This window comes from Cebus imitator, unplaced genomic scaffold, assembly GCF_001604975.1.
Source record: "Cebus imitator isolate Cc_AM_T3 unplaced genomic scaffold, Cebus_imitator-1.0 Scaffold1387, whole genome shotgun sequence".
Taxonomy (NCBI): domain Eukaryota; kingdom Metazoa; phylum Chordata; class Mammalia; order Primates; family Cebidae; genus Cebus; species Cebus imitator.
This window is the reverse complement of record NW_016108702.1, coordinates 1-12,067: the sequence shown is the minus strand read 5'-3', so window position 1 is coordinate 12,067 and position 12,067 is coordinate 1. Positions and strand designations below refer to the sequence as shown.

Below are 12,067 nucleotides of genomic sequence, written 5' to 3'. Positions count from 1 at the left end.
GTATGTGGTGAGGCACCTGGGCTTTGCTGAGAAGGTTTCCTGCCTGCCTGGAGGCCTTGCAGCTCATCGGGGACTCCTGTGCTCATGGCTGGCCCCAGCATGTGCAGTTTGGAGGAAGGGATCCACAGGCAGTCTTGGTTCTGTGTCCTGAACCTTGGCACACTTCCTTCCTGCAGTTACCGGGTCCTAAGCCCCAGAAGCCTAATGCCAGGAAGGCTGGAACTGGAGGCCCGGTGAGTGAGGAGAAGGGCAGGCGGGCCATCTGTGCTGGCCGGGGTGCTGGCTGTGGGCTGGGGTCCCGCTCTGGGAACTCCCCCTGCCCCTCCCGGGCACGCACATGGGTGGGCCTGGGTCCCCTCTCCATCCTGTGCCCAGTGTAGATGTGGCCAGCTCTGTGGCCTTGAAGGGTCACCTGACACGTCTGCCTCCACATCTCTGGAGCCAGCCTTGACCTTCTGACCTCCAGTCCCCGACTCCAGGCTTACCCAGAGTTCGCACACATGGTCTCTGCTCCCTGCCCACACCCCTCCTCCTGAGTTGCCTTCCACCTGCCATCCTCAACTCTCCCTTTGCCCTCAGCCCTACACTGGGTTCCCAAGTCCCGCCAGCCCTGCTGTTCAGCAGCTCACACGCCCAGCGGCCTCTCTGCCTTCGCAGCCCTGCTCCATCGGTCCGGTGGGGCTGCCTCATCTCTGCAACAGCCTCAGGCTTGTCTCCCCATCCCCATCAGCCCTGTCCCCCGTGTCCTCACAGTGCTGGAGTGGTCTTTCCAGAACAGAAGGTAGGAGGCTCTCCATGGTCTGACCCTGCCTGCCTGACCTCCCCAGCCTCATCTCTCCCAACTCTGCCTTGCCACTCTGTGCTTCAGAGTGGCCTGTGGCTCGTCCACGTGCCGTGTGGTCCTGACTCCCGCCCTGTGTCCGTGCTGTGCCCCCTGCCGTGTCTGCTAATTCCCACTCGTGTCAGTGACCCCTGACCGCAGAACACAGCCCCATCCATGGAAAACGATCAGCCACTGATCGCATCTGTCCCTGGGCTTCCTGGGGTGCACGGGGCTCACCTGGCTGGTTCACTTTGGGTCCGTAAGCAGTTGTGGGCAGACGGTGGGTGGCTGGGGTCACTGCAAGGACGTCCCTGCGTCTCTGGCAGTTGATGCTGCCTCTCAGCTGAGACACCTACCCAGGGCCTCTCCCCGGGGCCTGGGCTCCTGCTCAGCTTTGTGTGGAAGCTCCAAGACGAATATGCCAAGAAAGAAGATACAGAAGCCGGATGGCCTTCTAGGGCTGGCTTCAGAAGTCACCCAGTGTCACTTCTGCCACATGTTCTTTCTTAGAAACAGGAATATCAGACCCCATCTCTTGATGGGAGGGGCCTCGGGGTTTGCAGACTTGTTCTGGAACTCCACTCCGCCCAGCCTTGGCTTCGACGTGTGTGGTGAGCCTGTGGGCTGTGAGGCCCCCCAAACGCAGACCTCAGACAGCAGCGTTGGCCTTCCAGAGTCTGGCACACGGGCCCACGCCAGGCCCATTAGCACAGGGGTGGCTGTTCTGGGACTGTTCCTGGTGGACAGTGCTCCGCGCTCCAGGCTGACGCTGTGTCCCTTCCACTGGGACCCTCTGCTGGCTCCCATGCACTTGTGCCCTCAATCCCTGCTGCTGGAATAAACTTCATCTCCTGTGTTCTCATTCTGCAGCATGGCTGTTAGGGAACCGGGCGGTCTGCAGAGTGTCGCATTGCCAAGGTACAATGTCTTCCTTCGGTGGCTCCCATGTCACAGAATTGTCCTGCAGCCGGGTACCTGTGTGTGTGTGGGCAGACGCGTGTGGGAGCAGCTCCTCTGTCCTCCTGTGGCTTGGAGGGAGGAGGCCGCTCCCTAGCCAGTCTCTGCTCTGACTCCGCCCTCGTCCTGCAGCCACTCCGAGAGCGCCATGCGGCCCAGACTTCAGTTCTCACCAGCTGCCTGTCATTGGCTTTGAAACAGGAGGACCAGCTGGTCTGCTCTTCTGGGCCTCGGGGGCTGTTTCCCAGGATGTGGGCCTTTATCAGTGCTGAGACTGCAGGAGTCTAGGCAACCAAGGCCAAGTTGCCCACACTGCTTTTGATTATTTTTTTTAATTGTGGTCAAATACACTTAACATAAAATTTGCTATCTGGATCATTGGTAAGTGGTCAGTGGTCAGGGGTGCTCTGTCCATGCACGTTACTGTGCAGCCATCACAAGGACTCTTTTCATCTTACACAACTGAAGCTCTGTCGCCTTGAAATAGCCACTGTGCTGTCCCCTCCCTCAGCTCTCCGCACTCACCATTCCGTGGCCTGTGGCTCTGTGTCTGACCACTACAACCACCTTTTATGAGTGGAATCAGTGGTAGCTGTCTTTTTTGACAGGCTTAATTCACTGAGCGTGATGTCCTCACAGTCCACCCAGGCTGTAGCAAGTGTCAGAATTTCCTTCTACTGTCAGCTGATTCCCTGCTTTTAAAGGCCATCATAGGACATTCAAATTGTGGTCATTACTGACAATTTCAATGGCCCTGGCTCATGTCTCCTAGGCCTCTCCAGTACTTCAGGTGGGGACATCACTGTGGCCCGCACGTCCCATAGTTTGTGTGTGGCACCTGACAGTGCTTTGTGTCACTGTCAGAGCAGGTTTTACTCCCTGACTTCTCAGAGAGGAAGCCGGGCTGTGGACGCCACCAGCCCACAAGGAGGCCCAGCAGGCTTCGGGCCCAGGTGGGGCATCTGCACATCTCAGGCCCTTTCCCTGGGAATGACCAGAGACAGGGGCCACACATGCAGTCTCCTCTCTGCGCACAGTGAATTAAGGCAGGACCCCTACATCCCTCCCAGCCTTAAGTCAAGTGGAAAGCAATGGGCCTGCGGTCACTTCGGCCCTCTCCCCAGTCTACAAGTGCTGGATCGGAGACTCTGAGCTTTGGCCCTGCCCCGGGGTCCTGGGGTTGTGGGCTGACACAGCCCGGAGCAGCCACAGCGATTCCAGCCTGGGAGGGCGGCCTTGGCGGGAGGGTGTGCGCCCCCCGCCTACATGCATCCCACACTTCCCATGCAAGCTCCAAACTCACGGGACGGCGCTTTGTGCTTGCAGGATGGTCTACCCCCAGCCACAGACGCTGACACCATGGTGAGTAAGTTACTGAAACTGCAGGCAGCTCCAGGGGCTGTTCCGAGGGCATTAGAGGGCGGGTTCCCTGACGGAAATCTCAGCTGGGGCTGCTTCGCCGTTCTCTCCCCTCAGGTGCCCCTGACATCTGAATTCGGAGGCCCACATGGTTGTTCTCATTCCCTTTGCTTTCTCTGACTTGGTCTCTTGTTTTCTGGCTCTTTGTTCACCAAAGCCCCTGCAGAGGCCTGTTAGGTACCTCCTCCCTGGGAGGGGGTCTGGGGGAGGGTGTCGGTGGGGGGATTCCTGTCTCTTTGCCAGCAAAGCTCAGCTCCCTCTGTAGTCCGGCAGATCCAATGTTGAGGGAGGGTTGGGAATCACTGGCCGAGCTGGAGCCTGCATTTGCCTCTGGTTGGTTTCGGGGGAATGGTGGCTGCCTCTGGAAGGGTGGTCAGAGGTGGCAGAAGCTGAGTGGGGTTTCCAGGTGGGGACGGCCGTGTGCCAGAGGCATGTGTGGGCGGTGCCCTGCCAGCTCCCTGCTACCGCATGCCTCTTGCCATCTGCAGTAGGAAAGATGTCCTTGTGGTGACCCCTTGGTTGGCTCCCATCGTCTGGGAGGGCACCTTCAACACCGATATCCTCAACGAGCAGTTCAGGCTCCGGAACACCACCATCGGGTTAACTGTGTTTGCCATCAAGAAGTAAGTCAGTGAGGGGGCCGAGGGCAGAGACCGGGCTGTGGGGAATGACCGGGAACATCAAGGTCTCTCTTTGTGTTCAGGACAGAGTGGGGTGGCGGCCAGCCTTGTCCTCCCAGAGGGTAGATGGGAAAGGCCATTCACACAGCATCTTACTGAGCTCACGTGGGCTCCCTGGGGGTAAAACTGAGCTCCTTGTCCAGAGGCTGCGTCTCACCCAGGGATGGCGGCTCCTGCTGCCCCCTCCTCTCTGTACCTGTGGCTAGCCCTCCTGCTGAGCCACCACCTCTATACAAGGCTCCAGGTGGACTCTGCTCACTGACCAGAGATGGCAGGAGGGGGACACCTGTTTACTGTCCTTGGACCCTAGAAAGAGGATGCTGGCAGAGCCGTGGTCACTGTGTCCTCAGATGAGGTGAAGCAGGCAAGGCAGTTGGCCCCAGACCTCAAGGGAAGCAGCTAACCCATAATGCCCTTGGACTCTGGGCCAGGCCAGCTTCACAGGGAGCTAGGGAGGTGAACGCAGACACGGACTTGACCTCTCAGCACCCGTGGGCAGAAGGGCCAGTAACAATGAGGGAGTCCAGAAATGACCTACTCTTAGGAATATGTGCAGTTCAAGCCTGGGAGCGAGGTAACTGTAAGGTGCAGAGGTGGGCGTGTGGGGCCGCCAGCGCATTTTATGTGAAGGGGCACGTGGCTGATCCGGGCATAGGAGGGGCAGCTGTGTGGGGAGGCGTGGCTCAGGCCATGCTAAGGGTGAGTGAGCACCAGCCTGGGGCCTGCTACGAGCCTCCAGCTGCCTGCCCTCAGCCCTCCTTACTATGAGGGGGTATTGGTGGTCCCTCCATTGCTGGGAAGATGAAGTGAGTCGCGGCCCGAGGTCTCGCTCAGGACAGGGCAGGAGAACGTGGTGCATCTGCTCCTCTGAGCCTTCCCATGGCCGCTGGTGGGAGCGCGCAGGGCAGGCCTCCTGCAGCCCAAGGACACGGGCCAGCGGCTCCCCAGGCCCTGTCCCCCTGCCTTGCAGATACGTGGCCTTCGTGAAGCTGTTCCTGGAGACGGCGGAGAAGCACTTCATGGTGGGCCACCGGGTCCACTACTATGTCTTCACCGACCAGGCGGCCGCGGTGCCGCACGTGGCGCTGGGGGCCGGCCGGCAGCTGTCGGTGCTGGAGGTGCGCGCCTACGAGCGCTGGCAGGACGTGTCCATGCGCCGCATGGAGATGATCAGCGACTTCTGCGAGCGGCGCTTCCTCCGCGAGGTGGATTACCTGGTGTGCGCCGACGTGGACATGAAGTTCAGCGACCACGTGGGCGTGGAGATCCTGTCCCCGCTGTTCGGCACCCTGCATCCCGGCTTCTACGGAAGCAGCCGGGAGGCCTTCACCTACGAGCGCCGGCCCCAGTCCCAGGCCTACATCCCCAAGGACGAGGGCGATTTCTACTACCTGGGGGGGTTCTTCGGGGGGTCGGTGCAAGAGGTGCAGCGGCTCACCAGGGCCTGCCACCAGGCCATGATGATCGACCAGGCCAACGGCATCGAGGCCGTGTGGCACGATGAGAGCCACCTGAACAAGTACCTGCTGCGCCACAAACCCACCAAGGTGCTGTCCCCCGAGTACCTGTGGGACCAGCAGCTGCTGGGCTGGCCCCCCATCCTGAAGAAGCTGAGGTAGGTGGCGGTGCCCAAGAACCACGGGGCAGTCCGGAGCCTGTCAGCGGCTGCCAGGGGCTCTGGGAGAGCTGCCGGCATCCCTGTCTCCTTCCTGCCCCTGGTTTTAGCAGAACTGGTAAAGTCCGCTTCCTTTTTGCGTCCTGTTGAGAGTAACCGAAGCCTAGGTCCTGCCCCCACCTCAAATCACACCCCCCTCCCCTCCCCGCCCCCGCCCCCGCCACAGAGGCACGATTACATACACAGACATACACACACATGAACACAGAGACACATACACAGAAAGACACATGCAGACACATACATACGCAGACACAGACACAGAGATACATGCAAAAAAGCAGAGACAGACCAACAGAAATGCACACACAGACCACACAGACACACAGATATGCATGCACATACACAGACATGCACACACACAAACAGACATGCATACAAACACAGATGCATGCACACAGACATAGGCAGCTGGAATTCAGGGCCTGGGGCATAAATTCCTGGAGGGGCCACCACCTTCAGCCCCCAAAGGGAGGTCCTGAGCCACCTTCTCCTTAGACAAGGGATCACGGAGGCAGTTTCTGCCAGAACCTGGAGGGAGGCCTCAAGTGGTCCTTCCACCTCAGCCTCGCAAAGCGCTAGGATTATAGGCATGAGCCACTGCACATGGCCCCAGTATCATTTATTGCAATATCATTTATTTTTTTATATCATTTATTGTCCATTCCCCATTGTGTATTCTTGGCATTTCTGTTAAAAATCAGTTAACTATAAATGCATGGATTCACTTCTAGGCTCTCTATTCAGTTCCATTGTTCTGTTTTATGTCAATATCATGCTGTTTTGCTGTTTTGATTATTATAGTTTTGTAGCATACTTTGAAGTCAGGTAGTGTATTGTCTCCAGCTTTATTCTTTTGCTTAAGATTGCCTTGGCTATTCAGGGGTCTTTTGTGGTTCCATATGAATTTTAGGATTGTTTTCAGTGAAAAATGTCATTGAAATTTTGATAGGGATTGCATTGAATCTGTAGATTATTTTGGCTTGAATGGACATTTGGAGAATATTAGTTCTTCCAATTCATGAACATGGGATGTCTTTATTTTTGCAGGGGGAAGGTGGGAACAGGCACATGGAATCTCTTTCCACTTACTTGTATCTTCAATTTCTTTCACAAATGTTTTCTAGTTTTCAGCATACAGATCTTTCACTTCCTTGGTTAGATTTATTCACAAGTAATTTTTGGTAGCCATTGTAAATGAGATGGTTTTCTTGATTTCTTTGTCAGTGCGTAGAAATGCCACTGATTTTTGTATGCGAATTTTATATCCTGCAACGTTACTGATTTCATTTATTCTAACCACTTATTGGTGGAATCTTTAGGGTTTTCTAGGTTTTCTATAAGATCATATCATCTGTAAACAGGGACGATTTAACTTCCTCCTTTCCAATTTGGATAGCCTGTATTTCTTTCTCTTGCCTAACTGCTTTGGCTGAGAGCCGACTTGTTGGGTTTGTTGTCTGTGCCCTTGTGTTTTGTGTTGCTGGCTTCTCCAGCACCCAATCACGGATATGAGTCAGAAAGAAAACCCAGGGAACTCCTGCCATGTCATTCCTCAGGTACCAAGGTCCCTACATGGTCTGCCTTCCTCTCTCCACCTTTCAGTGTTTTGTATGTATACAGTTCTGCATGTACTCATTGATGTATGTGTCACATCTAGGGAACTGTATGGGGACTTTAACTGTCCTTAGTGTCAGGCATGGGGACGGGTGCATCTATTCTGCCTTGCCTGGAAGTGGAAGCTTCTTCAAGCCAATTTATCACCAACTGGCATGACAGAACTACTGGTTTAGTGTCTAGGTGTCCCCACTAAGAGCGATCACCATGCAGTCAGGTACTCTCTTCCTTCTGTGCTGCGTACGGGGACCTGAAACAGAGCCCAGTACCCCGAGTGCACAGGAATCTGAGGTGCAGGAAAGAATGAATCACGCAGCCTCTTATGTGCCCCACCCAGTCATCCCAAGTCAGGCGCGGACCCGGAGCTGAAGTGACAAACGGGAGGTCAGGCAGTTCTGTTACTTATGCCTGGTTCTTCCCGACTCCAAAGGCCAGGCCCCACTCTGTGCTCCTTCCCAGCAGAAGTTGGTTTTATCCGGGTCTCAGGAGGACAGGATGGCTATTCCTGACTGTTGTATAGCAGTGCCCTATCTCCCAGTTTCCAGAATATTCCGTGTGTTGCTGTGGAGGTCTGACAGTTCCAAGTAGCCCCTTGCCCCTGGAGGGAAGGGGTAGGCTGAGACTTCCAGTATCCTACATGGGAACTACGTTGCTCAGGGCAGCCTCCCCTCCCAGAGAGAGAGGGGAAGGAAGAGGGAGGGCATCCTTCCTCCCTGTGTTTCCCTGGAGACGACCTGCGTCCTGCTGTGGTTGCACCTGGACCAGCCCATAGGGACTGGAGTGATTAACTGCAGGCGGGGTGCACCTGGTCTGGGCTCAGGGTTTCCCCGCGATCCCTGGTCCCCGCCTCCCTGGGGCTTTCCATGGCTTAGTGGGGGACCACAGACGAGGCAGGCACCGACATAGCGTGGCCGGAGTCCAGCTGCTCTCCCCCTCCACGCCCCTCCCTGTGTCCTGCACCCCTAGAGTCCCAGCACCAAGGCCAGCAGCGGTCGGGGTTCCAGAAGTTCAAGTCCAGGCTAACTCCTCAAACGCACTGACTTTGCCCAGGAGGGGCAGGGAGAGGGCAGCCTCAAGGTGTCATCTTTGATTATTCCTTGTCAAAAACCAGCCTTGGGTGTGTGCCCAGCACGGGGAGATCTGCTGCCTCTGTGGGCTCTGGCTCACCTGGAGTTTGAGTAATTTTTACTTCCTTGCCCCTCTCTGCTCTGTTTGGTGTAAAAAACAAAAACCAACACCTTTGGTTGGGACTAGGCGAGTCTTGACCTACCCCACTCTGCCCCTGCCGCCTCGAGGGCTCCATTCTCCCATATGGCTGCCCTAGGAGTGCTGGGGTGCAGAGGGGACCAGACCCAAGGGGGTTCCAGGTACGATTTTCCAGCAGGAGCGGCTCAGGTGTCATCAGTGGGGCAGGTGACCCAGGATCTGAGCAGGAACCCTCCAGGTGGAGGTGGGACCATCCGTCTGCTTCCCACAGCTGCCTTCTGCTCTGTGGGCAGCCCCGGCTGAGAATCCAGTGAGATGAGGGCTTTAAAATGGCTTTGATTTAAAAAAATGCTTAGTCATTCCTTTTTTTTTTTTTCTTTGACAGAGTCTCACTCTGTCACCCAGGCTGGAGTTCAGTGATAAAATCTGGGCTCACTACAACCTCCGCCTCCCAGGTTTAAGTGATTCTCTTGCTTCAGCCTCCTGAGTAGTTGGAATTACAGGTGCCCACCACCATGTCAGACTAATTTTTGTATTTTTTAGTAGAGATGGGGTTTCACCATGTTGGCCAGGCTGGTCTCAAACTCCTGACCTCAAGTGATCCACCTGCCTTGTCCTCCCAAAGTGCTGGGATTTCAAGCATGAGCCACCGTGCCCAGCCATGTTTAGCCATTTTTAAAAGTTGTGAATGGAGAATTAAGTCTATTCTCAACATTAAAAAAATCTAAGTAAAAATTTAAAGGACTCGAGCAAGAATTAGCCTTTAGGTGCCCTGGGTCCCCCTCTCCCCACAACCCAGAAAAGAGTTTTCTATTTTTCTTATTTATAAAATGGGTTTGATTGAAAACCAGTGACTTGAACCTGACTTTTCCTCTTCACAGAGTCTCACAGGTCCTTCCCCAGGTCCAAGAGGCTCTTCTGTGACCTGCTGATGGGCAGCTGCCTAGTTGTGATAGCACCTCCCATCACATGGTAAGGGACCCCTCCCCAGGCCACACCTGGCAGAAGATGGCTGATGATGTTAGAAGCTTGAAAATAGTCTAAACCAAAAATAAAGTTCTAAGCCCACTCCCCAGCCATCTGAATGGACCCCTCCTCTAGGCCAGGGCACTCCAAAGTTAACCTGAAAAACTGGTTCAGGCTGTGAAGAGAAGGTGGGGTGGACATGCCTCATTTATGCCCTCCTCCCTTTTGGGATTCAGCAAAAGCTGACCGGCACTGAACATCAACACAGGCCTTAAGGCTGATAAGAGGCATTTACGATCTTTTCTCTCTGAAGCCTGCTCCCTGGAGGCTTCATCTGTGCGGTATGACTTTGGTCTCCACAACCCACTATCATAACCTAGACATTCCTTTCCAGTGATAACTCAACCATTTGCCAATAAAAAAATTGTTGAATCTATGTATAACCTGGAACCTCCCCGCCCCACCTGTCTGGATGGAACCAATGTGTATCTTGCATGTATTTGATTGATGCCTCATGTCTCCCTAAAATGTATAGTTAGGCTGTGCCCAGATCACCTGGACACATGTTCTCGGGACCTCCTGAGGGCTTGGTCACGGGCCATTTGTCACTCAGATTTGTCACAGAAAAAATCTCCTGAAATATTTTAGAGTTTGACTCTTTTGGTTGACAATAAGCTGATGAAATTAAAGCTGTTGGAACTTTAAATGACTCTGAGGCTTGAAGGAATGTGATTCTGAGACCCTAGTCCAGCAGCGCGTCGCTGTGAACTTTGCCTCTCCAGTTGTAGATTAAACCTCTCCCTTTCCCGATTTGTAAAATGTTATGAAAGACTCAATGGCACCAGCTCTAAGACCCCGCCCCTCCCGTGGTAACTGACCTTTTGTTAGGATTAGCTTCCTTCTTTCTTTTCTTGAACCCAACTCAGGCCAGATGGCACAAAAGACCCCATGACTATCAAACTGCATAAGACGGGTGTTAAATGTACTTTTCCTGAAGGGAATGAGATGTAACCAAACAAATTGCTGCAAGTCATAAGCCAATCTTATGTGGAAAATGTTGTAATTATGCTAAACCTCCTTGTGTTCGCCCATATAAGTGAAGCCCTCACCCCTCCACCTCCGAGCACTGAGCCCATTCCTATGGAGTCTGGGTGTTCTGAGTGCTGGTCCTCAAAGGTGATATAAACTCTTTCAAACTGGATTCTGGGCCTTTCAGTTATTTCAGGTGGCAGAAGAAACACTGACCCACCTCTTCCTTTGGAGTTTTGTACCGCTTATTTCAAAGGGAGTTCATCCTGCCTTTTGATAACCACCCACGGGGTTCCTCCTGCCCTCACTCCCCCAAAAAAGACCACGGCATTCCAGTAAAGAAAGCGTTGAATAGACAGGAGGCCGGCCAGGCCACATGGGAGAGAGAGTCTGAACGCAAACCAGCTCATCAAAGGCTCTTAGGCAGGTGTGGGCCCAGGTGACCGGGGCAGACACATGCGGTCTCTACTGCTGCTGAATAAACAAATGTAGGTTTTATTTGCTTATTACAGAGCTCACAGTCCACTGAGTTTAGACCGTGAAATAAGAGTGCATGAAAAGCACAGCACAGGAGGGAACAGCCTGTGGCTGGTAAGAGCACGAGCAGAAGGGGTAATGGGTGGCCCCGTTAAGCGTGGCACATCCTGGGTGTGGTTGCGGGGCAGGAAAACACCGCCTTGGTCCCACGAGCTCGTTTCCAACATGGGGGCTGCACCCGGTCCCGTAAAGGGGGCTTGTGTAAGCACCCAGGAAAGGTCAGCCTCCTCTGCTCACAAGATCCAGGAGGGTCTTTGCAGGTGGGAGCTGGCAAGGCAGGAAGGCCTTGCGGGTGGAGATAGTGGAACACCTGCCGCTCTGCCTGTGTCCTCAGAATACGGGGTAACGTGGCTGCCCGTGTCCACAGTGCTCAGGAGACAAAAGCCCCTTGACGCACTGTGCGTGGTCAGACCTGCTGGCGCCCCCACCCGCCGTGTCCGCTGCACCTGCGCGTCATTCATGATGAGTGGTAACACTGAGTGTACTGCGTTAGCGTCTCTTAGAAAACCAGCTGTTTTTTGTATTGTAATGATGCATGCTTCTCCCCCGGCTACCTTGCCCCACGATAGTTTCAAGGCCTCCCCTTGAAAGATAACTGAAAGTTATCCCTCCCCTATCAGAAAAACTGATAGGGGAGGGATAACCCCCCGCTGCTTTCCACCCCTCAATTAACCAGCATGTGCACCTAATAAAAACCCGTGGAAACCACAACTCGGGGGAACGTGGTCTTCGCACTTCTCTTTGGTCCCCTGGACCCACACTTTCACTCTATTTCTGTCTTTGTCTTTATTTCCTTTCTCAATCCCTCGTCACCACCAGGGCTGGGGACACCCACGAACAGGGTTGGGGCTGGTACCCAACAGGTAGGGGTTTTTCAAGGCAGTTTAGGGGGTTGGGGTGGCCAGGTAACCAGGGTGGCAGTTTAGGTTGGTTGGGGCAGACATCAACTCACAGGGGCCCAAAGCTGTCCTCTGCTTCTTTGGGGGGCGCCACAGGAGCGAGACTGGCGGGTCCAGGTAGAACCACGGGTATCGGACATGCAGAAACCCAGAAATAGGTCTCCAAAGCCAATCTGCAGTTGGGGAAATGGCATATTTTGTGAGAGGGGTCCACACCTTGGCTCCTCCCTCCAGCCTCATTAGCTTTACACAGGCAGTC

The 12,067-nt window shown here is 54.5% G+C and overlaps 1 protein-coding gene across 3 annotated transcripts; it reads left to right on the top strand.

Annotated features, from left to right (window-relative positions):
• The first annotated feature begins 67 nt into the window (after positions 1–67).
• Positions 68–5,743, top strand: LOC108299003 (histo-blood group ABO system transferase). Of its 3 annotated transcripts, none has more exons than XM_017521454.2 (4): positions 68–233; positions 3,107–3,142; positions 3,688–3,822; positions 4,850–5,599. In XM_017521454.2, exons 1-4 carry the CDS (start codon positions 85–87, stop codon positions 5,496–5,498), a joined length of 969 nt encoding a protein of 322 aa, XP_017376943.1. In that variant the 5' UTR covers positions 68–84; the 3' UTR covers positions 5,499–5,599. The 3 variants fall into 3 exon arrangements, with proteins under 3 accessions (XP_017376943.1, XP_017376944.1, XP_017376945.1); XM_017521455.2 differs by lacking the exon at positions 68–233 and adding an exon at positions 967–1,741 and having other exon boundaries at positions 4,850–5,743; XM_017521456.2 differs by lacking the exon at positions 68–233 and adding an exon at positions 967–1,741 and having other exon boundaries at positions 3,691–3,822.
• Positions 5,744–12,067: the final 6,324 nt, after the last annotated feature.